This window comes from Colias eurytheme, chromosome 12 (genome assembly GCF_061535395.1).
Source record: "Colias eurytheme isolate Ceu_HAF_F1 chromosome 12, ilColEury1 Martin Lab GWU primary, whole genome shotgun sequence".
NCBI classification, from domain to species: Eukaryota; Metazoa; Arthropoda; class Insecta; order Lepidoptera; family Pieridae; genus Colias; species Colias eurytheme.
This window is the reverse complement of record NC_142991.1, coordinates 4,883,034-4,910,747: the sequence shown is the minus strand read 5'-3', so window position 1 is coordinate 4,910,747 and position 27,714 is coordinate 4,883,034. Positions and strand designations below refer to the sequence as shown.

Here is a 27,714-nt window from a genome sequence, read left to right as displayed (position 1 = left end):
TTTTTATTTTAGTAAAATTAAAATGATATCTTCAAAACTTATACTTTTTAATTTTTATGTTGTTATTTATAATGTATAGAAATTAGTATAAAATGAAAGAAATATTTATGAAAGGCACTTTATTTCCTCAAGAAACAGAAAATAAGTTATTGCTATACTTAAATACAATAATAGTAAACTAATAAAATTACGCCTAAATAAGCCTAGTTGTATTCGAAAACAAATCGGTAAATTAATACCACAACTAAAAGGCAAACTTTATAAAAAAGGAATGAATTGCACCAACTACATTAAATTATGTATAAGGTACAGGACAAAGCTTGGTGAAAGACACGCATACTTTTTTTAAATATATAATAATATATGATAATATATGGTTTGTTTACCCAAATCCAATACATACAATTGAGAAAATTATACTAAATTAATGTTTAACTACGCAATTCTGCGTAACAATGCCGCGCTTTTTCACGTAAATTTGTCTGTTACCTCAAAATAAATGACATGGTTTTAGTTTCATGGTTAAAGGAAAAAAATCAGTACATAACTTTGGCTGAAATTAATTCTAATTTACATAATATGAATTGTTAACTAATAAACATCTAAACAAACACATAAACAATTTCATCTACAACGTAACAATATAATCTATGTATTCTTAACACTACACCCTTTAAATTTCATAACACTGCTTAAAGTACAATTTTTCAGTACACTCACAAATATGAAAACAGCAGTCTTCCAAAAATGTATACTTATTAATTTTATCAATTACAAAGATAGTACTTTTTTTTACGTTAAAAGTTTAAAATTATTATAGTCAAATTTTATTCAGTATTCATATATTTAACGAAAAGTTACTTCTTGTGTAAATAAAAGCACGTTATTTATTACAATTTAAAAACAATTTTAACACTTCAACACCATTCATATATGCGATAATTATACTTTCACAATCATTCAATGTAACATTAACCTTGTTATATTCTAAACGACACCACGAATCAAAACAGTCAATTGTGTGCATATCCCTTATTTACACTAAACGTACACCGAAGACGATAAGTGAGAGGAGTAAATATATTTTATTCATCAGATATAAAAGAAACGAAAGACACGGTGAAAAATAGTGTAACACAATAGTTCTAAATAGAATGAGGGTAAAAATATTAATAGTACAGTGATATGAAGATATTGAAGTTTAAGCGGCGTCTAGGGCCGTCCGCAGTAGCTCCTGTCCCTCGACCGAGGTCCAGTACTCCACGAGCAAGTCTCGCTCCGCCTCGAGACAGGAAAGGAACGACACCTCACCCTCGCCAGACTTCTTTAAGCCAAGGAGACGTTTCTTCAACAGGACAGCCTGGAATAACGTGTATCGTATTTTATTTGTTTATATTTAATATCAATAACACAAATAAATAAACCATTAAAAATTATAGGTATTTGGTGTTCTTTAAATGTAAAAGAACCTAATCCTGATGCCAGCTAATTATTCAGATATCTATACTTAAAGTAATTTATTAATGATAATATTGAGATAACTACCTATTATATATTTATGAACTTGTAATTTTTAAAAAAGAAGCTTTCGCATATAACAATTTTATTTTTATAGCGGATAAACCTAAAAATATAGGCTTAATAACATTAAGCCTATATTTTCGATATCTTATGAGAGGATTAAAAACGGAGTCTTAATATCATGCAATTTTAATTGAAGTTATTTCGAAACTTCACACATACATTATTATCTAATCATATGTCATTTGGGAGGAACTGAATGGCTATCTTAAATACAATAAGATCATTCAATGCAGTTATTATATCAAAGCTTCATAAATAAAACAAAAAGTAAACTTCACGACAAGAAAATTGCTAAACTTCGCGAGGCATATTGACTGAATAAAACTTATCTTATCGATATAGGTTACGACCTAAATAAATTACTTTAACTAACAAATGAGAACCGCTAAATTGTGTAGTGTACAATGTACATATTGAATAAGCAATGATGATATTCATCAATTTTCTAATTATTACTTTAGTTTTATTTGCGGAAAGTAGCGAAATTAATGATGATACTGTTTTATATTACTACGGCTTAGTAAGTACATATACATTTATAATTTCATTACAAAACAATAAGTAAATTACTGTATTATTTAAGTACCTAGTTACAACTTTCAATCTTAAAATTATTCGTTTTTACTCTGATGTTTATCAAAACAATGCGTATACTGATCATTTTGTAGCAGTTGTTAATATTCTACTTCTACTTACAAAAGATTTGAAATAAGACTTTATGCGGGGTTGTAAAGGAAAACTTCAAATTATATTGAACCATTATTTAAAATTCTGCTGCAGGTAGCTACGTTATACCTTAGTGACTATATATTGAATTCTTCCCGGAATATACTTTATTTGAGCAAATTTTTTAGCGTACAAGTAAAGTCTATAAAAAGAGGAGTGTCTGCTTTTGATCAGTTGCTGCGATGTCTGTTATCGATATTCTACAGCTACTAAACTAAGAATATATAAAAAATTGGTTGTCTGTAAAGTCGGTTTACTGATGATAGTTGAACGTGACAACGTCTTAAAGCCGATTGTTGTGCTTCTTTGTCGCTCGTTCCGCGCTCTCGCTTGCACTTCAAGCCTTACATGGAACGCCTCAGAGCGAGGTAATGCCGCATGAGTCATATTTTTTTGTGCGTGCAGCCGGCTTTATCGAATTATAAGACGTTGTCACGTCAAAAAGTATTAAATAAAAATATATATGCATTAGGAGGAGAGTGAGCGCGGTCTCCCAGCATGCAGCGAGCGACAAGCGTGCTCCACGCTGCTCGAGCGGTACTGGCGGCCGCGAGCCCTACTGCGCCTGTGCCGCTGCGCACACCGCCTGCGCTGCGACACGCCCGCAACCACGGATAGGCTTATTGAGCTTAATAACCGCGCGTTTTTGCAGGTCATTTTATTCATTTTATGGGATGTGTTCAGGATTTTATTTAAATGTTTTTATGTAAAATATATCTTCTATTTAATAATGTAAGTATGTAATATACATACACTATGAAATATGAATATTCTTTGTAAGCGAAGCGCAAGTGCATTTCCGAACACTTTTGAAACTAACTACGTCTTCTTCTTCTTATATATAAAAATGAATCGCAAAATGTGTTGGTAAGCGCATAACTCGAGAACGGCTGAACCGATTTCGATAATTCTTTTTTTATTATATTCCTTGAAGTACGAGGATGGTTCTTATGTAGAGAAAACGTAAACATGTACCACGGGCGAAGCCGGGGCGGACCGCTAGTACTTAATAAAAAATATATGTTTATTTCTCTTTGTACGAGCAAGCACGTCCAAAGTGCAATAAGGCGCTTTGCTTGCATATTTGCTATAATAAAATTGAATAATGATTATCTTCCATACGCTTTTTTCTTAAACAGTATAAAATATTTGATTCTGTTTCCCAATAAAATTGTTAAGAAATGCCAATCTACATAAAATATATTTTATCGACATTGCTTATTTCATTTCAGTTTTGTAAACCCACAACGGACTGGCCCGAATGCACGATAAACGACACGCCCCTAACCGTCGAAACGTCGTACGATAGAATGAATCCCGACGAAATAGAAAATTTGCACCACGAGAACCAACAACTCACACCGCCTAAGATCGTAGTCAGTTGTCGCTGTCGATACCCGAACTATTGGAAGTTAAAAACGGAAGAAGTAACAATTTCCACGTATCAATGTTCCTCGCTACCTTTGTGTAAGTCAGGCGATTATTGCGGTAACGTAGACAATGACTCGCTTGCCCTGTACCAATCCTGCTTGTGCCCAAAGAATCACATCTGTGTGCACAATGGTGGCATTTCGTTCATACAAATATCGGAATTGTTGTATCGTGGTAAAGGATGGAAGGCATTTTGTCAACCTATCAGCGATGATTATGAGTATGATTACTAATGTAGTATCAAACAAAGAAATATGGGATATTGTTTTTAATAAAAAGTAAAAAATATACCTATAAAATACATTATATATTTAAAAAACGTTTTTATGAATAACGACAATTACAAGAATTGCATTACTATGTGTACTTTGTACTATAAAATAATAATCTTCTACTTTCACTATTGTTTAAAAATTATAATATCTTAAACACCAAATACCTATTTGTTAAATCGGAAGTTTACAAGATATCTTCAAAATTGTACTCACATGTGTCGGTTGTATCGCAATATCCTTGACAACATTGCGCACTTGCTCGTCGAAGCGGAAGGGCCACAGCGTGCGCGACACCAGCCCGCCGCGGAGCGCTTCTGACGCGGATATGCGCCTGCCGAATATCACCAAGTCGTTCACCTGAAACATTAATGTGTAATTGTTAGACGTTATATAAATACGTAGTTTACATTATATTTATGATTTTAAGTTCTTTTAAAATTATAGAATTTAATTCTATTTATTATATTTTACCTATTAATTATTTTATGTTACCTTCACTTTTAATTCATCTATATGAACACATAGAGACTATTCTCTATGTGATAATACACAATGATTATTTATTTGTAATAATATTAAAATAAGGAAAATTTCACTTCTCCACTTTTCGCGCAAATTGCGGTACATGAAAGCAGCATTACGGGACAGTTGACCGCCTTAGGGTCACATAGTTTCACAACATAGCTATTACGCAGCATTTTCGCAGCATAGCTGAATAGCACATCTCTGGTGAAAATATTACCCTTACGCCACACCCCGGACACTCCATACAAAATTATCGTTTTGACAGTCACTGTTTTGTAGAGACTGCAAATGTGTGTGTTAAGGGTGCGTATAAAGCAAAATTACCAATCTTCTATTAGATGATACGTGTAATATTCAAGACCAAATCTAAAAAATAAAATATATATCAAACTAGATGATATGTTCAACGATTCTGTTTAATCAAAAACATAAAATATTAAAATTTACTCGATAAAAAAAAATCACCAAGTTAGCTCTAATTTTCACACTTTTACGTTTTCTACTTGACATGGTAATACTTATTATGATTTTTTTTTCATAAACAATTATATTAAAACATTTGCAAGATATTTGTCAGAGCATTTTGTGTAATTACTTTTAGTTTTAGTTTTATCTGCGATAAACCACTTTTATCGTGACAAAACCAAACGTTTATCTCGAGAAAAAAAGAGCGCCAAAAGTGGTTTATCGCAGATAAAACCAAAACTAAAAGTAATTACACAAAATGCTCTGACAAATATCTTGCAAATGTTTTAATATAATTGTTTATGAAAAAAAAATCATAATAAGTATTACCATGTCAAGTAGAAAACGTAAAAGTGTGAAAATTAGAGCTAACTTGGTGATTTTTTTTTATCGAGTAAATTTTAATATTTTATGTTTTTGATTGAACAGAATCGTTGAACATATCATCTAGTTTGATATATATTTTATTTTTTAGATTTGGTCTTGAATATTACACGTATCATCTAATAGAAGATTGGTAATTTTGCTTTATACGCACCCTTAACGCTTTATGGTTGGCACATTTTTGACTAGCGTAAAAAAAATTCGCGTTTTTCTGATGAAATACATCTGTAAGGGCGCTTGTGCACTACAAGGAATTTTACTGTCCGGCATTCCGATTTTTTACGGTCCGGTGTGGCATGAAAAAACCGATGAATTGCTTGTTCACCTGTCCGTCTTTACTCGGATCAGTGCGGTACAGTTCAAGGAAGTATGGCGGTATAATGCTATCATAAATGATTGTTTTCGCATTTTACAAGAAACGAGTCAAAATATAGAAGGTGAAATATTATATTACTTCGTTATAATAAAAAGTAAAGTTCCGTAAGAGATTTAAAATGCGTGTTTCACTTATTTATTTTAATCGGTGACGAGGAGCTAAATCTATTCCCACTTTAACTTTAACTTACCAACACTTACTTAGATAATAATTATAGGTCAATGCTTGGTCAATGCATTGCTTGGTAAAATAACAATACCGACTTCTCAAATCTCATTGCCAGCTAAAAGAAAGCAAAACAAGAGCTTGCTTTCAATTGACATATGCAATAAAAAGAGTAAAAACCAAGCAAGTGGGCACTCGAAAACAATTATACCTACAGCGACTCGTAAACTCAAAAAACCATCCGGAATAGGAAAAAGTAAAATGTCGGACAGTAAAATTACGAATAGTGCACAAGCTAGTATTTAGATTAATTGCGTGCCATACCGGACCGTAAAAAATCGGAATGCCGGACCGTAAAATTCCTTGTAGTGGACAAACGCCCTAAACAGCACAATATCGAACCATTTTCTACGAAAAACGATAATCATAGATACAAAATAATAAAATTACTTTAAGTCAATTTGATTAATGTTGTCAATCTTCGTTGCGTATCGTGAAAATGTGGACCATTTTTCGCCTGATCGTGCGGGGTGAGGTACTTAATTGTTTAATTTTGGCGGGAGGCGGAGAGTGTCCGTTCTGTAGCGTTTAGCTACTATTATGTATTCTGTGGGAGCGGTGGAGCGTAGGACAATGTATGACACTGACCAGCGGGCTTGGCAGCGCGCGGTGCGGCGCGGCGAGCGCGGCGGCGCCGGGCAGCGAGGGCGCGGCGGGCGCGGCCAGCGAGAACGTGGCGCACTCGGACGCGAGCGCCACGTCGCACAGCGCCACCAGCGCCACCCACGCCCCCGAGCACGCGCCCCACACGCCGCAGCACACCAGCTTGCGGTGCCGGCTCACCGTCGCCAGCAGCGACCTGACGCGACACGCACAGTTTTACATGTTGAACCAATCAATTACGAACTTGTCATCCTAATAGTTATGAGAAAATTAGTACAATAGTTTTTAATATTATTTATGTTTAACAAAAATGTTACATATTACCTACCTTGTATGTACCTAACATTTTTGTTAGTTCCAGTGATTTTTATGAAATAGCTTTCACTTTTAATATTTCTTTTTAACCAAGCTTTTTAAATAAGTTAATATAGACTGATACGAATTTGTCATTTCCCTATATTTATGTCACCGTAAGGTTGTTAAACCTGTTAGATTATAATGTAAATCGCAAAATGTAATCTATCAAAAATGCATTATTTTTTTATGAGGCTATATAATAAAAGTAAAAATTACCTCACAGATTCAGCAAGTTCATATGCATTCTTAGTTCTTATCTCACTATTTTCATCTAACAGTAAACTGAGGTCCAAACTGGAGCAAAGAGTCCCACACTGAGAAGACAACAGGGTCACAGAAATATCTTTATTTTCATCAATGCATTTAAGAGCTTGTTCCAACTCCTTTAAAACCTAAAAATAGAAAAAAAAGTTATTAATTGTGTGGTGTTTATCAGTCTGTTTACTTTTTATTTCTATATGTATTTTAGATAGTTTATCATAAATCCAAAAAACTAAAATACACACCGCCACACTGTCTTTTGATCCTGTTTTTTGTAAACATATTTCAGCCAAATGTTGGTCTATGTTAACTGATACAAACTTAAAATCATAAGAAACTTCATTCACCACCTCTTTTTCTTCAGGTTTCAATACTTTTTTCAGCTTTGCAGGTTTATCTAGTTTTGCACTATCTCTTTTTCTTTTATTGAGAGCAAGTGATAGCTTGGAGTTTAACTTTTCTTTAATAGATAAACAATCTTCTTTATTGATAAGTTCTGTCTTAATTTCTGAAGTTACTGCATTAACATCCACCATAAAAATGTCTTCTGGTTGGCTTTTTGAGTCATTGTGATTATTAGTTATATTTTGTTTTTCTGTTTGGGATGCAGAAGTTGGTTTTGAACTTTGAGAGTTTCCTTCCACATCACTAAGACGCCGAGGACTCATACAACTGCTAGAATATGAACTAGAGGAATGACGGCGATAAATGATAGAATCATCAGCACTGTGTGTCTCAAAATCCTCACAAACTGAAGGCGACTTTACGGAACTACTTAGGGAGCTCCTGTGCTTTCCACCCAATATTTTTTTAGCATCACTCTCATCATATCTAGCTTCCTTCTTTCTTTCTCTGAATTTCATTTCTTTGCCCTCAGGTGTGGAACTCTGTATCTTTTTTATAAACTCGGCTTTGGTCTTCACATTTTTTCTGCCTTTTGGAGCTTCTGGTGTTAATTGATATATCATATTTACTGCTCCTTCATCCATCAATAACTTATCAACTTCTGACAGTCTTTTATTTTGTTTACTATTTCTTGGAGATGGTTTTTTCCACTGTAATTTTGATGTTGGACTTCTAGATTTAGTTCTTTGAGGTGTGTGTTCAATCTTACCTTTCTTTACAGGTGGTTGTTCTTTATTAGGCTGAACTTCTTTAGATTTAGAGGGGGTCTTAGATTTTGTAAATGTATCAGGATTATCAGGGTCAAAGATTACCTTTTTTTTAATCACTCTACCTAATCTCTTAGGTGGGCTTTCATCTTCACTTTTACTTTGTTTTTGACATATATCCTCATTAACTGTTGAATCTACGGATGATCGCCCACTGGGTTCTTCACTTGTTTCAATATTTTGTGGACATTGCTTATCAGAATCAGGAGGGACTGTGTCACTGTCCTGATCTTTATTTTCAGGCTCATCATCCTGCCAATCCATAACTAAAACATTTACAATATTATCCTTCTCCTGCACTTTATTCTCTAGATTTTCTTTTGCTACTGATTTGTTATCTTTGTGTTTTACATTTTCTTTTGATTTATTTTTTACTTTCTTAGTGGACCGTCCATGTTGTTTGAGCATTGAAAGTTGTTGTAATGCTATCTCAGCTTCATTTTCCTCAATGTAAGATTGGTCAACATCATTTCCTTCTAGGATGTCCAATAATTCTTCTTTATTAAAGACCTCTTCTTTAGCTGCTGCATTATTATTTTCTACATTACCTGTCATGTCAGATGATTGAAGTACATCACTCAGTTCAATGTTTTCACCTAGTTCACTCAAAATGTTATTTGAATTATCAGTTATAATAGTTTCCGATTCAATTATGACATTCTCATTAACATCATTATCATTTTTTTCTACTAATATTTCAGTTTCAAAATGCACACCTTCATTAATTGTTATAGATGAGGTACATAATTCAACAGTTGACCCTAATTCCAAGTCATTGTTTTGATTTTTGTCTTCACATACTTGCGGTTCGTCTATCTGAGATTTTGAAATAGTGGGTTCATTTTGATTTATATTTTCAATGCTTTCTTCAGTTATATTGTTTTCGTTACAAATATCCTTTTTTTCTATAACATTTTCGTCTGCTATTATAACCTGATCGGATGATACAGTTACAAGTTCATTAACAATTCCAGACTCGTTAACTTCAGGTTCTTTGTAGTTTGGGTCCTCAGTGTGAAGATCTATATCAGATTTAGATTCTATAATTTCTTTATCATTAGAGCTTTCTACGACGGCTTCCTCTGACTCATGTTTAACAAGTTCTTCAAATTCAGAATTATCACAAACCTCTAAGATTTTGACAGCAGTTACCGTATTTACTACACTCTCTGCTTCTGTTGTGGATTCAGCCACATTATCATCGCTGTTTGTAGTACAGTTAACTCCATTTGACTTCTGACATACATCCGATTCAACGACGTTTGTCGGCAATTCCTCAGTTACGGTTGTTTTCATATCATCAATAGTAGAATTTATAACAGGATGCTCTTCAACAGTTTCCATTTTTACTATTTGTGTAGTATTGTTTGTGAATATTGTTAATTAAAGTTTATCTTATAACCAGGTGTTGATAAATAAATCAAACAAACGTAAATGCACTTAAAAATTTTGGCCTACATTATCAAACACACACACAAATTATAAAAAGATATTTTCAATGTAAAACAAAAATATAAAGACCAAAGAGAAATAGAACAACACTTATTCTCTATTTTTCACTACTTTCGTCCATTTCGGTCAAACTCGAAGCTACTCAAAAGATTTACTTCAACCATAGATGTGGATTCTTTTTTTGTGCCACTCCACTTTGTGCCACAGATAAATTATAACTACGTACGCATGTTATTTTGATTATTTTACAACAATAGAAAATTAAACATTTAAAAAAATAGATCGTATACTTCAAAAGGTATCAATAATTATTATTATACTTACGTAATTAATATAGTGTTGATTTTATATATTTTAATCATAATAAATTTAATATTTTCTGGATGGACACATTGTTGAAAATATTATAATTTGACAACGAGGAATGAAACAGAAAGCCTTTTTGCCGTACTATTTGCAAACAGCCGATTATATAGCCAAATAAAAAATATAATTATAGAATTATACAAAAAACCTTATAAAACAAAGCGCCTTTGAAAAATCCACTTAGATTTATCTCGTTACTAAAATATCACAATTAATTACTTTATTTCGCCTTATATACTATTCTATATAAACTCTGTGATATAAACCAATCTATGGGCGTATTCAGAAAGAAAGCTTGAAACTTATAAGCGCTTATCGGCGCTTGTCATGTTCATATATTTTCCTGTCAGTGCTGTCAACCCGCGCAGGAAAATATATGAACATGACAAGCGCCGATAAGCGCTTATAAGTTTCAAGCTTTCTCTCTGAATACTCCCTATAGGCTAAATAATTATTAACATTAGGAATCAACCTCGAATCAACAAAGGCGAAACATTACCAAGTTTCATACCATTACGTATTCTGTGGTTGATACGTAACTTCTTCTATTTTGTCTATAATGGCGATGCATAACATGATCTGTGTTCTGTCATTCTGTGAAATTGACGGCCTTAGTTGTTATCTGTGGTTGTTATTATGACTTATGACATTTCACATTTCTCACAACCACAACCAGGCGATTGTGAACAAATTAATATACCTACCTGATACTAAATCTTAATTATTTTACAATACATATCAAGTAATAACTATTTATAGTTGACTATAGTTAACAAGTGTTTTCATTCCATCTGCCGTGATAATTATATTCAGCGTCCAGCCTTCTACATAAAATAAGAATGAATATTCTACCAAAGAAACGGTATGTTTATGAATTTTGCTTTTATTTATACAGTGTAATTTGTTTTATAATGTACCTATTATGTTTACTAATACACAAGACAATAAAAAGTGACCATTTTTACTAATTACCTACTGATCAAATCATTTGCAGGTGGCATGTGCGGACTAAAGAAAATATTGCCAGAGTCAGACGAGATGAAGCAGAAGCAGCAGAAAAGGAGAGACAAGAAAAATTAAGGATAGACCAAGCTGACCGTGAATTGCGTCTCAATATTTTGAAGCAAAAGAGCAAAAAAAAGTTAGAAAATTTAGAGACAACATTCCCAGAAAAACATACACTAGAAACTCTTGAAGGTAATGCACATGAACATGTTAACTTGTTTGCTGATATTGAACATGCAGTTAGTACTTCCAATAAGGAACACGATAAAGAGGTAACAGAAAAGAAAGAAGAGTATGAAAAGAAGATTGGTTACTTGACATATCTTGGACAAGATACCAATGAGGCACTGGGGAAGAAAAATTGGTATGAAGTGCTACCTGATTCATCAAGATTTTGTAGACCTGAATATGTAAAAGATACTTATGATAAGTTGGTACTCAAAGATGAAGATGGTAAACCAAAGACAAAAGATTGTGATGAGAAAGATGGGGAAATTAATTGGAAATCTAAACAACGCCATGATCCAATTAACGCATTTAAAAAATATTGTAAATCAGAAAAATCAAAACTAATAACTCATACAGAAATAAAAAGCAAAAATAAAGTAGATGTCACTGATTTAAAACCAGAAAAGCACTCAAACAAAAAATCAGACAAAGAACTAAAACTTAAGAAACTCAGAGAAGCAAGACTCAAACGAGAACAAGAAGAAAAACAAAAAACTGTTTTATTTTTAACTAAATTAAATGGTGGTCCTACCTTGGAAGATAAAGAAATACCTAAAAAAATAACGCCAAAGTACAATTCTCAATTCAATCCTGAGCTTGCAAGACAAAATTACAGATAAGATTGAAATATGTTTATATGCCGAGAATCCGGCTTGTCTTCACGTAAATAAACCATCAAAGTATGTCAAAACAAGATATAGGTATGTATAAGAAAAACTATTATGGAGTCTCCATTAACACAATTTAAACTTAAAAAAAAAAAACCTAAAAAAATAACGCCAAAGTACACTTTCAATTTAATCCAGATCTTGCTAGACAGAATTAGTAAAATACAGATAAGTTTGTTCATTCTAGTCTTGTTTTGGGTTAAAAGTTTTTCTGGACTGTCGATGAACAATTGGAGCATGAAACAAATACATATGAATAATATTTATTGATTATATAAATATGTTTTTATTCAATAAAATAATACATATAAAATATTGCAATAAAAGTCCTTTATAGTTACGTGATAAATAAATGATTTGCAGAAAACATTATTTGATTACTTTTGGGGTAAATGAGTTAATAATGCTAGTGGCAATTTATCTTCCAAATTTGTGAATGAATAACCAAATGTTTCACAAAATACTTGTAAAAATCTTGTTACTAATGGCCCTTCATAACCATTCTCTGAAGTTGTTATCCTGAAAAGAATTATATAACATGAATAAAATAGGTTAAAAAAAGTATATATTACATAAATCAGTTGAAAACTCAGTTATTGATTTTTCAAACATTAAAAAAATATGACAAATGAAGAAGCATAAGTAGATTTTAACCTATTTGTACTTTATTACATACTACTTACTAGCTACCCGCACGGGCTTCGGGCCGGGCTTCGCAAGAGTGCGATGAAGGTGTTACAATTTAAACCCGTTTTCGGTTATCCCTAGTTAGAGCTAAATTCTTTTCGGCAATATTGATAAAAAGTATTCGAAAAATATGTTTAAGAAGATACACAAAAATAGTGTCAAAGACAATCCCACCTATATTAACTAGGGAAAATGTGTTGTAATAGGAAACGGGTTTCAACAGTAACAGATATCATTTAAATGCTTTTTAAAGAACAGAACAAAATCCGATCACGCGCCTGGACTCGAACTCGCGTCTTTCGGCAATCCGGGGTTACGCATTGGCGTCAATTATTCTAGGGGTACACCAATGTGTAGAATAATTGAAAAAATTTCCAACGGATACATTTTGAAACAGCTTTCAATACGAACGAATTTTCTTAGTTAAATATTTCTGCTCGCTACTCGCGTGAACTAGTAGCGAGCGTGCCTAGCGCGCTATAAGCGTGAACACCACACCACCAAAACTTTTTTATCGATTTAAAATTTAATTATCTTAAGAACTCAATACATCAGTGCTAGTATACCGCATACCTGTTAAGAGTAACTACTTTTACATATTTGCATAAATAATCCAAAAAATCATCCATATGTTCTGATTTAGATTGACGCAATATTGTATAAGCGCCAATGATCAATGGATATCCGTCAATATTTTCACCAGGTTTCTTCGTTATTAAATCACCTAAAACAAACTTTCCATAATTAGAATGGTCTCTTGGATCTATATTTTAATTAGGATTATCCTACATATTTCATTTTATTTGGATTCAAATATACTGAAGACCTACATTTTTACGTAAAATGTTTTTAATTATATCGTTGGGAAAAAACGTATATTGTAAAATAGGTACCTAGGCTTTGGTAACCTATTCGCAGTTTGGTTACCTACTGTGAAAGAATATGAACCACATGAACTTTTCTGCTAGGTATTAAAATGCCATAATAATATTCCACAGTGCATAATATGTGTGCCAGAACTTATAAATTAATTACCTAATTATCAGACTGTTACTAACATTAAAATCTATTCGCTTAGCCTTTTATGTATTAAATTTATTCTTACCTGAAGTAAAACACAGTTGCAGTTTGGACAATTGTGCAATCAAAACTAGTGCTATCATGTGGCCCATATAAACACTATTGAATTCTGGTGGATTTTTAATGTAAATCTTTTCGAATGGTTTAAATTGTCCACACCTTACTAAATATTGGTCAAGCTCTCTCATCAACGCTAAGCAGTTGGGATTAGATTCTAAATTGTGAGTTTTCTTCAATTCATTGATTAAACATCTGTAAATGAGATTCATAAATAAGATAATAATTTTTATATAAAATCTGAATAACCTTGCACTTCCTTTTTACTTACTCATTCATCGTCCGTAAAGACGCCTCTAAATGAGCGGAATCAAATTTACAAGTTGTATTTAACTGGTACGCTATATGTTTTCTTAACAACTGCAAATTTCCCACTGCTAGCAAAATATCTGCTATCTGCTGAAAAGTCTTATAATTTTTAAGAGTTACTTGTTCTATTTCTTTCAAATCTACATTTTTATTAATCAATGTTGTTTTCTCCTGAGTCGTACGAAGAATATGTTGTATTTGCTGAAGCTGGTTTTTGATCATATGACCGTACAATGTATCCAGACCATGAAGACCAACCACGCCTATGGCTTCATTCAATTTGGAGAATGTTTTTGTGTTCACTACTTCAGAATTGGTTTTTATGTCAAACCAAGCTGCACAAACATTTATGTACGTGCTTACTCTGAAAATAACAAAAGAGAAATATTTTTAATTAAACAAACTGTAGTCTCAACGTTCAACTTATGCAAATTCTCTGTTCAGGTGTTTTTCCTGGTGAAAGAAGTTATCTTTATTCTACGCTCAACTTTTTGGTTCCAAATAATATCATGCACAAACAAATTAGAACCAAATTCGGAAATATGTATTTAAGTATCCTGGACCTGCTCCATGTATTTCCTTCACACATCTATAATATTATGGTAATATAAATAAGCAAATATCTTTATTGGATTTATTAGTGCTAAATGAAATAAAAATAGAAAGTACAGGACATTGTTACTAAGCAATTGCCCTCTAAGCAATTCAACTCCTATGTAATCTATACTAATATTATAAAGCTGAAGAGTTTGTTTATTTGTTTCAACGCGCTAATGTCAGGAACTACTGGTCCGATTTGAAAAATTCTCATTCCCATTTATCGAGGAAGGCTATTATGGGCTATATATCATTTTGCTAAGACCAACAGTGAACAGTCGCTAAGCGAAGCGCAGCTAGTAAAGTATAACACTAATTGTATTACCTAGCATCAGTCAGTTGAGAAATTTGTTTCGCAAGGCTTCCCATAAAACCTGCCGATGGTCCATACAAAGCTACTCCCTTGCGTATGCTTATTTCTTTAGCAACGTTTTCATTAATCAGAGTTGAAACCTGTTAGTGTAAATAATAAAGAGTTCAATCACGATACGACTAAATAATCTAATATTTTTACTAAAATAATCGAGATTAAGAGAGACCGCGGATCGATGATGAAACTGTCCTTACTTCAATATTTACTTATATTAAAATTGCTTCAATTTATAAACATCGTAATTCGTAAACACAATCTTGATGATAAACGTAAATATTTACGACAGATGCGTTAATCGTTTCCCACATGCACACATTAAGCCTTATTACACAAAAAATAATAATAATCACTATTAGTCAATACAATTAAATGATCCTTACCTGTTTCTGCCATATTCTTAATCCATGAATATTTATGTAATCTTGAATATATTCCAATGATCTTTTATAGCCCTCCATGCTATCAGCCAATTTTTGCAGTCTCGAAATTAAATTGTTCGGTTTTTTCACTTGAGGTTCAAGGAATTCAACAAACTTTTTGCTTACATGCTTGTCTAATTCTTTTAGTAAGCCTTCTTCCAAAAGCTCTGCTGGGTCAACTCTTATAACACCAACTAATGTAGATCTCATATCTAAAATACCTGTATTTTCGAATGTTTATTAGATTATGTTGCAGATGCTTTTAACATTTCCTAGTTTTAGCCGAAGCTTTTAATTTAATTAAAAAGATGAAATAAAAATATTTAATAGTAATTTATTAGATCGGAAATAAATACATAGGGTTTAATTGGAGGAATTTTATTAGTTACGTATTTTATAAGAGCATGATCGACACAATCATGAATTTGATACTATTGGTTTTATGGCATTCAAACACTTTATAAATATAAATTTATAAAGAATTGAAAAAAAATCGATCAAGACGCGGGACTCGAATCCGCATCCTTTCACGTCGTGTTCCATCATTACATGTAATCATTGAAAAATGTTTCGTATTGGTTGAGATGGTTGTTAATTATCATACATAAAACTACATAAAACTGAAAGAACAGAAAAAATTCGATCATTCTGGCCGGATCAAGGGTGGCTGAGTTGGGCAATCCGCCTGATGATTCAACTTTTCTTTCTAAACAAATTTTTACGGGCCAAGAATATGGGCCGATAAACCACTCTCCATAATTAATTAAAATTTAAAATATATATTAATTAACTTGCCTGTCGTAAATGTTGATGCGGAATGCGTAAGTCTAGCAACTTCCATTCTGTGATCGAGTTGTGCATAATCTCTTAACTTCTCCTTATCAATACGTGTTGGCAGTTCTATAATGGACCATGTTTGTAATTCAATTATTTTCTCAACTATACTAAATACCATCTCTGGAATTATTTGTAACACCTTTTGAATGTACTTAATGAGTTCATTGCTATAATATTGCGAGACTGAAACTAAATCTTCACTTTCTGCTTGGTTAATTCGTAGAAGAGGAATTTCCATTGCACTAGCTAATTTTAGAAATAATGCTCTCAATCTGCTTGTGACAGCTGGGTTTTCTTTAATACGACCTTGCATGTAATTAGTATACAGATCAATGGTGCACCAAGCATAACTGAAGTCTGCAACAGTTTCTAATGTCACCAAAGAATCATCTTTTAATGAAGCTGTTCTGAGGACATTTTTTAAAGCTTCTTTAGTTTCAGTTAGTAATTGGACAACTGTAGAAGTACTCTTTATGCCATGAAATTCTTCAACATCATCTAATACTTGTATAAGTCTTGTTACTTTTTTTATTGACTTTGGGGTAATTTGATCACTGAGTGACGATACCTGCTTAGCAATGTTAGCAAACCAGACCTTCAATTGTTCATTTTCAGCAACTTTTGTGAATGACTTACTGCCAGTGAACAATTCAGATAAGTTGTTTAAAGACTCGAGTGCAAGATTTTTATTTGTATTCCAACTTTCACTTCTACTATCCAACAACTTTTTTAAAAACTCTCTGACTTTCAACTCTAACTCAGCAGTACTTATAAGTAACTCTAACAATTGCAGAGGATCATAGACAGATTCTTTTATAACCAAATCCTTCATTTGTTTACTTTTTTTATTGTTATCAAAAAATATCACATCAGTGTTATGTAACAAAAGCCATCTTAATACATGGTTTGCATTCAAGATTACATTAAGTATTTTATTCACATTATCTAGTACAAAGTCGTCAGTCAATGTTCCCTCCTTAAGTAGCTGATGAGTTTTAGTAATTAATAATGGTACAGAACTTCCTCTTTTCGAAAATATGTCTTTTACCATTTTAGTATTACATGTATTATTCAGACAGGTTTTAGCAGCTTTAAAATTTTCCCAGTAATCAAACACACTCAGGGTTACTCCCATATATATGGGTATAACCCAATTGCAAGGAAAAAATTTATCTACAATTTCCCGCATCTTAGTCATATCACCATGCAAATAATGTGGTGCAAAAAATAGACACACCACTAACATGCTAGCCTGTGCAGCCAGAGCAGAAGCTTGATGTTCAGGTATAGTGTAGACTGACAACTGATTATAAATGTCTTCTGATCGCAATTTGCCAACTACTTTCTCAATAAAGTCAGGGTGGACAGGTACACGACTGTAAAAATTGGATTCATATTTTAAAAACTGCATAAAATATATTATTTCATTTTCATAGTGAGTGCATGTAACATAAATTAGCTTGACTCTGTGGCTTGGAGTAGTTTTGAATTTACTTGTTACAAATGTTCAAAAATTAAATCTTCTTTCCAAAAACACTAAATTGGTTTAAAAACCACAGAATGATTGTCTTTCTAAATATAAAATAAAAAATTAAGTACCTGAAATATTCAACAGGATAATCAGATGGTCGTTTTCCATGCACTTGGTCATAACCAGTGTCCCTTAGTAACTTACAGACATCATCAACATTGGATTGAGACTGATTTGTGCTGTATCGGTAAAATGCAACCAATAGTCTCTCTCTAGCTGCACCCGGGATATATAAGTCACATAACAGTAGCATTGCACCATATAAGTACAGAGATTCACACTGAAAATTAATTGTATTTTGATGGTATGAATACTGCAAAAATTCACTATTTTGATAGTTTTTTTCATTATTAAAATTCATAATAAACTTGTAAACAATAAAGGTGTTGACACATCTTAGCTGGCTAAATACTCACAAGCAATTGTTTTCCTTCTATATCTCTTAGGACAGTATCCATAGTTTGTTGAATGAAAGCACCATCATGCAATTGCTCAACAAATGAATTTAAATCAATAATAAATTGATAAATATTTTCGAAAAGTAAATAGAAACGTGTTATCAGCTCCAGATATTTTTCTTTTAAGTCATCATCCAAATCTTGTAGTTTCTATAAATATAAATCATAATTAATTAAATATATTTTCTTGTTGAAAATCTGTGTTTAATTTTATGGTGTAGTGAATGCAATAAAATACTTTGTGTCTATATAAAAAAAAGTACATAATATCAATGAATACCAGATTAGAAGAAATTTTCTTTTCCTGAATGTCTGATATTTTAAAGTAGCTAAAGTCCATGATTACATCCTGATATCGCTGTTGTATCTCCTTATTCTCAAATCTAAAACGAACATATAACGATAGATATATATAAGATTAATATTATACATACTTGCAAAAACCATCAGTGAAAGTTCTTTTTATAAGTATGTGCTTGTTCATTTTATAATAAAAAACTGTTTTAATAATAAAAAGGATATATGATAAAAACGAAAAAACTAAGTACAGGGAAACAACCGATGGAATAAAAAGTGTTTGATAATTACAAATACATGTAGGGAATGTGATCTTTCAGTCTTAATATTTCAGCTAATATAGCATTTCCATGAGAAACTATCTTTAATAAATTTTGCGCACAAAGATTATCTTCCGCTAAAAACACCCTCATTTTTATGTTTTGCAATTTATCATTTGAAAAACACACAACGATTAATGAATATGGAAAATAATAAACATAATCATGAAATATTGAAATTATAGTCCTTTTCTCCGCTAGGAGCACAGGCTAGGAGTACTAGTCACAGATTAAGTATTAGTTAAGCGTCTTATTCACGGTCAATCCCCGACGTACGTCGGCTCAAGGCCGCGGTGCTGGATGTATCCTACTGACGATCGTGCGCGCATCAAGCATGGCTAGGGTTGCCAACTTTTATTTGAAGAAATAGAGTATATCTGATTTTAAAGGAGGTATATATAGAGTAAATAAATATTTTTAAAAATGTATTTTTTTGTACTTTTTGTAGTAACTAAGAATTTTTCATTATTTTTAAATGAATTATATGAATCCAAACATTCCAAATCTAAATTTATATATTTCAAGAGCTCATTTTTAATTAATTTTTAATGAAGCTCGGTTTCTCTCTTCCCGCTACTTCACATTCATGACCGAAAAGACTCTTTCAGTAAATGCTAAAGTGGCGGGAACAGAGAGTACACAGACATGTATCAAGATAGACTAAGCGAGTGTATGTACTTCCCGTGTCCAAACTACGTTATTGAAACTTACTTGACGCTGGCCTACACTCAGTCCGCGCTTGCAGTTCGCCAAGGAAAGACGTGAAGCTGAATAAAGTAAAATGCCGAATTGCGCCGTTATAAACTGTAGAAACTCCACAGCTGTGAGTGGCCAAGTTAGCAGAGATGTTTCCTTCCACCGGTAAGTAATTTTCTAATCAGAATATGCACTATTTATTTTAAAATCAAATAAAGAATATCTGTGGAAAACGATCGTGACAAACACGGATACCAAATCATACGAAATGATTCGGAATACATTGCGGCTTTTACTTGGCACGGTAAAGATCGCGTCGTATGATAACAAGCAATGAATAGCGTCTTCTCATTTTTCTGTTGTCATTTTTCTGTCCAATTTTGTGGTTAGTGATGTTCATTTGATGCAACAGTTCTCGATTCTAATCGATTTTATAATCGAACAGAAAAATGATAATTTGTAGGAGCAATTTTTCAGAAAAAAAGGCATAGATTTTTTTGTCATTTAATACGACTTGACCTAGAACTTTTAAGTATTTTAATACAAAGGTACTAAAAATAAATATTTTGACATGGACGCCATTAGTTAAAGTGTCATCTTGGGAGTTTTTTAAGAAAACTCCTTATTGCTTAGACTATGTTTGTTTTTTCAGTTTTCCAAGTAACCCGAACATAAAAGGAAAATGGATCGATGCAACGGGACATAAAGATTGATTGATTGACAGTTTCATTACTTTCTTTCGATGGCCTCTCTAGTACGTAGTACATGGTAACTCAATGGGCATATGTAAGAAAAAGCTAAAACACATTAGTTTACTTGTTAGAATATTAAAAGGTTTATAACTTTATTTTATCATCCCTCTGTCTATGGTAATTATCATTTTTCTGTCTTGAATCGATTTAGTAATCGATTACGATTCATTTATTTGACTACCTCTTAGACATAGATCTAGTTTGATCTGATTTCTTTCGATTTACTTCGATGGGATAGGACGATACTAGAATCGCCGCGCGAGTGGCGGCCTAATCGATTTAGCGTAAAATGAAATTAACATCACTAAAAAGCGCTCGTGACGTCATAACGCGTCAAGGTCAGTACAAAAAATATGACACGCTTGGTTTTCATACAGATCGCGGTACTTGCGTTGTCTACTTAAATATACATGTCTGTGAGAGAGTATATAGCTAATCATTTTTTTTTAAACAAACAAATTCGTCAAGATATTTTTTTTAATAAATTGCCATTTTTCTGCAGTGGACTTTTGCATAAAATCTGTGTTATTCAACAATTCGCCTTGGAGTTCTTTTAAAATAATAACTTCTGAATATAAACTGTCCATGTGTACAAGGTTGATCCAAAAGTAATGATAATTGGGATTTCCTGTGTACATAAAAATAAAAAATAACCGTTTCTTGCTTGCTCATGTACTCACTAAGTTATCACAAAAAAATCATATCAATAGGCCACGTTTCCAAGTATTTACATTAATTTCTGTTGGCAACACTAATCTGCTGTACGTCCGCGCTATTCACTGTCCATCTGCACGACGTTCGCGGTGGTGGGGGTGCTTGCTGGATGAAAAGTTGGTCGTGCACATCCAGCAAGATAATAATAATAATTATTGACGTACGTCAACGCTATTCACTGTCGTTTTGCGTCGTGCATCGTGTATGACCTTGGCGGGACGTACGTCAAGATGGACCGTAAATAAGACGCTTTACTACGTAACAGATGCGACAGTGATGTTTTCCATAGTTTCAGTTGGCCAGTTGTGGCGCTGCTGTAGCCTTATCAATTTTGACAGTAAAAAGTAGTGTTGCCTACCAGTTCGATATCTATATCTGACTATCGATACTTTAGTGAGGTGCCCATTGTATCGATAAAAATACTACGTACTAGCACAGACTAAGTACTAGATATTAAGTAAGCTCCAAGCGTTATTATTGCGAATAGGTATTAAAAATAAAACAGATTTCGTTTTCAATGTTTATTTATTTAATGCTCTTTTTCTTAATTTATTTGTTTTATATTTCATTAAAGCAATTTTATGGATTCCTGCCATTTTTTGCACATATCTCTCCTCTATCCTCTTAAAATCCTCTCCCTTTAAAATTTTATTTATAATATTGCTCCAGTTATGGACATGAAGCCTAACAATATATGTTAAAAACATTTTTTTTAAACACATATTGTGTGTTTTCTGACACCCTAACCAGGAAAACTCCAAATCTTGAATTTTTTCTCTTATATTTGCCCCAATTTCGTTTTGGATACAGTTATCGTTTAAATAATTATGTATTATACAACTTGCTTCCCTGTACAACACTATAAGTTTGGAACTTGGATAAACTAAATTACTATTTTTTAAAATAGTAATTTAGTTACAATACTTCATTATTTCCATAGGCAGCAGCCTGTTTAAGATTTTGTGTGGTTGTTTTACCCAAACTATCAGCAGTTATTTTGGTTATTTGCTTCATAAATTTTCTTTTCTTTGGGCAATTTTTTTTCATAAAATCTGAAAACAAAATTTATGTTACAATTTATTTTGATGATTCATTGTGGTGGTGTGGTTAATAATAATAATTTTATCACTGAAAGAGATGTGAAAAGCACTTGTAATGTACATTATATTACTAATAATAAATCACCTTTACGCTTTTGTATGATACTCTTATTTTCATGAGTAGTTTTTTCTTCTACTGTGGGTTCAGTTATATTTCCTGAAAATAAAAGTTATTTTAGTATTTGTAGTGAGCCCATCCATACAAAGACAATTCCACAGTTCCTATTCAAATGTTGTAAGCCCCAGATTTAAACAATGGCAGCTTAACTGTGAGATTGATAAGTCACATACAATAAACATATTATCTAAGTAACCACAAACTTAAAGATAGTGCAAGTGCACACTATACATATTGTGTGATCCTACATGTGTTATATAATTTATGAACACCACATTTTTTAGCATCTGTCAACCTTAAAAAAAAACCTTTTTCTAAATCCCATGTCTCTTGCAATCTGCACTAATAAAATCAAAGTTAACCAGTAAATAAAACCAAATACTAACCTGCATCTTCACAAAGAGTATGAAATTCTATTTCTTTGCATAAGGAACATGAAGTTTGGTCTGCCATATCTGTAAATCGGTAACAAAACAATTACTTTTAAATATAAAGTACCTACAAACATTACATACATATGCAACTTTGAATCTAATAACAGCTAATGGAATTCTCTTAAAAACAGCTTTATAGTAAAATCTGAGAACATGAATAAAAAACTTACTAAAATTTACAAACAAGGATTTATCAACCTATAAACTATCATAAATCACATACCTGTAGGTCTTTTCATAACAACTGGAATAGCTGGAATGCATGATGGATGTTCATGATAATCATCACCTAAAACCAAAGAACTTATATAAATCTATACTATATATTATACTAATATTATAAAGCTAAAGAGTTTGTTTGTTTGTTTGAACACGCTAATCTCAGGAACTACTGGTCCAATTTGAAAAATTGTTTCGGTGTTAGATAGCCCATTCATCGAGGAAGATATAGGCTATATATCACCACGCTAAGACCAAAAGGAGCGGAGCCACGCGGGTGAAACCTTGGAGCACAGCTCGTAACTTATAAAATCCTGTCCTGATTACTATATTATAATTTATGTTAAATATACATAATACCATATTATAGGATAGCTTAAATAAAAATTTGAGTGCATAATACATACCTGCCCTTCCAATGACCAACATATTATCTGTAACATTTTCATTCTCATCTGATTCCACTTTGTGATAATTGTGATCACTCAGTGCATTTTGTACTGTAACAAGTAAATACATATGTAACATTTAAAAATATAATTCAAACACAAATAGAAGGTATGTAAAGTATGTCAAAGTATTTGTTTGGAGCCATGAAACCTGTCTTACCAAATATCAGCTATTTACATAATTTTTAATCATAATATTTATAGCTCCAGGTAGAACTCACCAGTTTCACTGGAAGACAGGGGCACGCCGTGCGCTATTTCGTCATCCGTAAATAGGCATGGGTATGAATGCCTAAGCCTCTTGCCTTCTTCATTCGAACTGATATCTATCGAAGTGTTTCTCACAAACGCGTTTGTGTCGAAGTTGATCTTTCGACAATCCGATGAGGGAGGAATTAGTGGGCACCAGAAAGGACATCCACAGGTTCCTCAAATAATCATTCTGCGGAAAACAAAAAAGCCGATTCGTCGCATTGGTTGCGGTGCAACCACCGACACAGCACTTTAATAGTCCCATGGCAAATTTAGCACTTCTTTACAGTGGTGAGTGGAACACTATAAAGACTAGTAGAAGCCTGTCCACTTATTAGTTTTATTTCGCGCGTTATTAATAAAACGTAATGGTACATAAGCAGCTGCGCGTTTAAGTCTATTATATTGTGAAAATCGAGAAAAAATAATTAAATTATAGACACAATGGTCGTTTCATTCAAATAAATGTCAATTGTCATTTGTCATAACATGGCTTCTCAAAATGGCGCCGTAGCCGGAAACAAGTAGAAAAAAAAAAAAAGTACAGGAAGTAATGCAGCGCCACAACTAGCCATTTTGAAACTAGGCTGTCAGGGCCCTGGTACTAGTGTTCTGTGGTCCTTTTCAACTAGGATGATTCCTGTGACACTTCATCGTGTTCCGAATTACGTATTTTATGTTCAAAACGCCAAAATAATTTTAGTGCATAATATCATATTTTATGGCGGCATTATTACCAAAAATATAAAAATGAAACATCTTAAGCTTATTTAAATCAAAAACAGTATTGTTTAGTTTAATATAATGAAAAATAAAATAAAATAACACAAAAATATAATACCTACGCAATTCGTGTACATGAAATGGATCGTTGAAAAATCATAGAGTTGGAAAATCATATAATCGGCGCCTATCTTGTGATCGTTTGTCAATCGAGTCAATCGTCTGTACGAGTGCGTCAGTCTTGTATACAAGTTGCATTTTTATATTGATACTTTACGTGGTATTCTGTTATTGTTACTAATTGTTATTGTTGACTTTTTGTTGCTGTTGTTTGCTAAGTTTCCTTAGTTAATTGTTGGCGAAATGCCGAAAAAACTAATTTTGGTACTTTATTCAAATCGATTTAATTTCCATATAAAATATTATCGATTATCGGAAAAAATTGATATGATTTCAGTAAAGACATCTCTACACGTGTCAAAAATCGATGTGTCACAGAAATCATCTTAACTCATGAACAAAGCTTCCAGACGTTCCAATTTGGTTGGATCGGATAGGAAGTTGGTTTGGTCGGTATCGCCGGCGCATCCGACCACGTCAAACCAATATTAATGCATCTACAGACGCTCCGATTTGGTTGGTGCCAACCATCCGACCACGACCAAATCGGAAAGTGTAGAGAGCGGTCGGTCCGACATAATTATTATTAATATTGGTTTGACGTGGTCGGATGCGCCAGCAATACCGACCAAACCAACTTCCTATCCGATCCAACCAAATTGGAACGTGTGGAAGCTTTGTTCCGACCAAATCGGCTCATTCCATAGAGTAATATAGGTAATTGGCTCATTCACATTTGCAACGCCGCCGGTGTAGGACGTCAACATGAACGCCGAGGGAGTTACGGTCACCGAACGTGACATATTAATAAAATTACTGGAACTATATAAAGACTTTCCCTGTTTGTGGGACTTAAGTAACAAAGATTACGCAAATAGAGATGCCAGAAATCAAGCGTATTTTATTATGTTAGAAGTATTAAAAAAAATTGACAGTGCGGCTACATTAAAAACCTTAAAAAATAAGTTATAAGAGCCGCATATGACTGTAATTTTCTCTATTTCTATAGTAGAATTTAGCCCATTCTCTTCGTACTATGGTCAACTGACATATTTCTCTATGGTCAACTGACAGTTGGAAGGCCAACCGTCGGACAATCTGTAGCAATGTTGGAATGGTTGCCATGTCGGTTCCAATATGGTTGGCACCAACCAAATCGGAGCGTCTGTAGATGCTATTAATAATAATTATGTCGGACCGACCGCTCTCTACACTTTCCGATTTGGTCGTGGTCGGATGGTTGGCACCAACCAAATCGGAGCGTCTGTAGATGCTATTAGGTGGAAACATGGTGGAAAGGACTATAGTATTGCTGACAGCTGACTGCTGACTGCTGCCGAGGACTGCTGTGTCTTTTAAAAATGTCAAAATCAAATTTTATCCGACCGACGTTTTAAGCACAGAACACACAGAAGGAAGGCCATAAACAAAAAAGAAGAAGACGTTTAAGGCGCTTTTCCACCAGAGAAATGCTATGCTCATTTTAATTTAGACGATTCAAAATTAAATACATTTTTTTATCGGAACGAAGTTCCTTATTGCGCGTTGTGTTGCTAGACGGAAAAAATTCTTACGAAAAGTTGTCACGACACTTTTTGCCGTGCGGCGTGCGCGTGGTTCTCTGTCTGTCTCTCTTCAACTTAACACTTCGTTCCATCCGGATTTCCCTTGACATCGCTCAAGTTTTTGTATGATACGGAAGCGCTTGACCTAAGATGGAGCGCGCTTCCCTAGAAAGCTCAAGTATCCCTTCACTCTTTTCTTGAAGACCTCCATATTGTACTCGTTGGGGAACAAATACTCAGAGAGCTAATACATATTGAGTAAATAAGCTTTATAAATTATATATATAACTGGACAGCCTCGGAGCAATTAACAAGCCTGGAGAAGTAACAATTAATTGAACGTTTCTTATATAGTGGCTCTCTTTTATTCAATACCCTAATTAATGCGATAGAAAGAGACAACACACTGTTATCGGCTTGGCATTCAAATCCATATGTAGCCACTTTTTGTTCTAAAAAGGTAGTGCTTGCCACTTTATCGAATACTAAAATATCGATAAATAAAAAAATTAAGTTATAAAATTGCTTGAAGATAATTTAAGATTATTTTAATTTTGAATTATGGATAGGTAATTCCAAATTTTAAGATTCGTTTAATTTGGAACTATTCATTTACGATGCGTATTCATTGCCTTGCATTGTATGGTAGTGGTATTTATAAAAAAATATTATTAGGTATTTCGGTTTAGGTTGTTTTTTATGGTTTCGTAAAAAGGTACGTATTTTTTCCTGTTTTCATAGATTCATTCATAGAATTATACGGAACCCTTCGTGCGCGAATCTGACTTCCACCTGGTTGATCTTTTTACAAATCAATAATCGTATCCTAGGTACTAATATTATAAAAGCAAAAATATATAAGAATGGACATTTGTTATTCTTTCACGAAAAAACTACTGAATGAGTTTTTATGGAACTTTACAATTAAACATATTATAGATTAAACATCAGAATAACATATAGGCTACAATTTACCGCGGGAAAATAACTCATTCCCAAAGGAAAAAATTGGTAAAAGTATAAAATAAATTGCTTCAAATAAAACAAATAAAATTTAAATTTTTTTTTACAACATTTTATTTCGATACTTAATTAACAAATTTCAATATTTATTATTTAAAATAGATGCCACCTTAAACTTGTGGCACAGCATCTCTACAAAGTACTTTACTTTTCTTCCCGTCTGATTCGAAATGATTTGAACAAGGCCGAGAATGTTTTGAAGGCTTCCAATTTTCTCTGTGCTATAGCTTTAACCCAAACATCTTTTAATTTTTCTCAAGCCAGAAACCTGCAAATAACAATAAAATCCATACTTAAATACCTTTTTTTTTCTCCTAACCTAAAGCAGTCATTATCAATGAAGTACTTCGTACCTACTCAAGTATCGATAATTGCACAACACTATGGAAGTTATATTTTGCATTTTTTCTAAAAACTAAGCTGATTATGATTTCATTTCAATGATTACGGTTAGATAAAACATAGATGATTATGAAAATAA

The 27,714-nt window shown here is 32.9% G+C and overlaps 5 protein-coding genes across 7 annotated transcripts; 2 read left to right on the top strand and 3 right to left on the bottom strand.

Moving 5' to 3' along the window:
- Window positions 1–104: 104 nt before the first annotated feature.
- LOC149903963 (uncharacterized) lies at window positions 105–10,014 on the bottom strand. The gene is made up of 5 exons (XM_090108097.1): window positions 7,458–10,014; window positions 7,168–7,343; window positions 6,580–6,790; window positions 4,230–4,373; window positions 105–1,360 (listed from the first exon to the last, which is right to left on the bottom strand). Exons 1-5 carry the CDS (start codon window positions 9,726–9,728, stop codon window positions 1,202–1,204), a joined length of 2,961 nt encoding a protein of 986 aa, XP_089964223.1. The 5' UTR covers window positions 9,729–10,014; the 3' UTR covers window positions 105–1,201.
- Window positions 1,888–4,098, top strand: LOC149903964 (uncharacterized). Its single transcript, XM_090108103.1, has 3 exons — window positions 1,888–2,104; window positions 2,783–2,962; window positions 3,543–4,098. The coding sequence occupies exons 1-3, from the start codon at window positions 2,009–2,011 to the stop codon at window positions 3,972–3,974; spliced, it is 708 nt and encodes a 235-aa protein (XP_089964229.1). The 5' UTR covers window positions 1,888–2,008; the 3' UTR covers window positions 3,975–4,098.
- An 861-nt stretch (window positions 10,015–10,875) lies between the features above and the next one.
- LOC149903962 (leukocyte receptor cluster member 1 homolog) lies at window positions 10,876–12,140 on the top strand. The gene is made up of 2 exons (XM_090107679.1): window positions 10,876–11,064; window positions 11,197–12,140. Exons 1-2 carry the CDS (start codon window positions 11,042–11,044, stop codon window positions 12,053–12,055), a joined length of 882 nt encoding a protein of 293 aa, XP_089963805.1. The 5' UTR covers window positions 10,876–11,041; the 3' UTR covers window positions 12,056–12,140.
- A 153-nt stretch (window positions 12,141–12,293) lies between these two features.
- Strump (WASH complex subunit strump) lies at window positions 12,294–26,356 on the bottom strand. Of its 3 annotated transcripts, XM_090107676.1 has the most exons (12): window positions 25,952–25,978; window positions 19,040–19,248; window positions 18,732–18,834; window positions 18,410–18,601; window positions 18,062–18,273; window positions 16,421–17,838; window positions 15,587–15,846; window positions 15,159–15,286; window positions 14,199–14,600; window positions 13,896–14,122; window positions 13,364–13,514; window positions 12,295–12,622 (listed from the first exon to the last, which is right to left on the bottom strand). In XM_090107676.1, the coding sequence occupies exons 2-12, from the start codon at window positions 19,159–19,161 to the stop codon at window positions 12,481–12,483; spliced, it is 3,357 nt and encodes a 1,118-aa protein (XP_089963802.1). In that variant the 5' UTR covers window positions 19,162–19,248; window positions 25,952–25,978; the 3' UTR covers window positions 12,295–12,480. The 3 variants fall into 3 exon arrangements, with proteins under 3 accessions (XP_089963803.1, XP_089963802.1, XP_089963804.1); XM_090107677.1 differs by lacking the exons at window positions 19,040–19,248; window positions 25,952–25,978 and adding an exon at window positions 26,220–26,356 and having other exon boundaries at window positions 12,294–12,622; XM_090107678.1 differs by lacking the exons at window positions 18,732–18,834; window positions 19,040–19,248; window positions 25,952–25,978 and adding an exon at window positions 18,886–19,025.
- On the bottom strand, window positions 22,102–24,377 carry LOC149903961 (uncharacterized). The gene is made up of 7 exons (XM_090108178.1): window positions 24,348–24,377; window positions 23,772–23,919; window positions 23,509–23,601; window positions 23,106–23,171; window positions 22,835–22,903; window positions 22,416–22,487; window positions 22,102–22,282 (listed from the first exon to the last, which is right to left on the bottom strand). Exons 1-7 carry the CDS (start codon window positions 24,375–24,377, stop codon window positions 22,146–22,148), a joined length of 615 nt encoding a protein of 204 aa, XP_089964304.1. The 3' UTR covers window positions 22,102–22,145.
- Window positions 26,357–27,714: the final 1,358 nt, after the last annotated feature.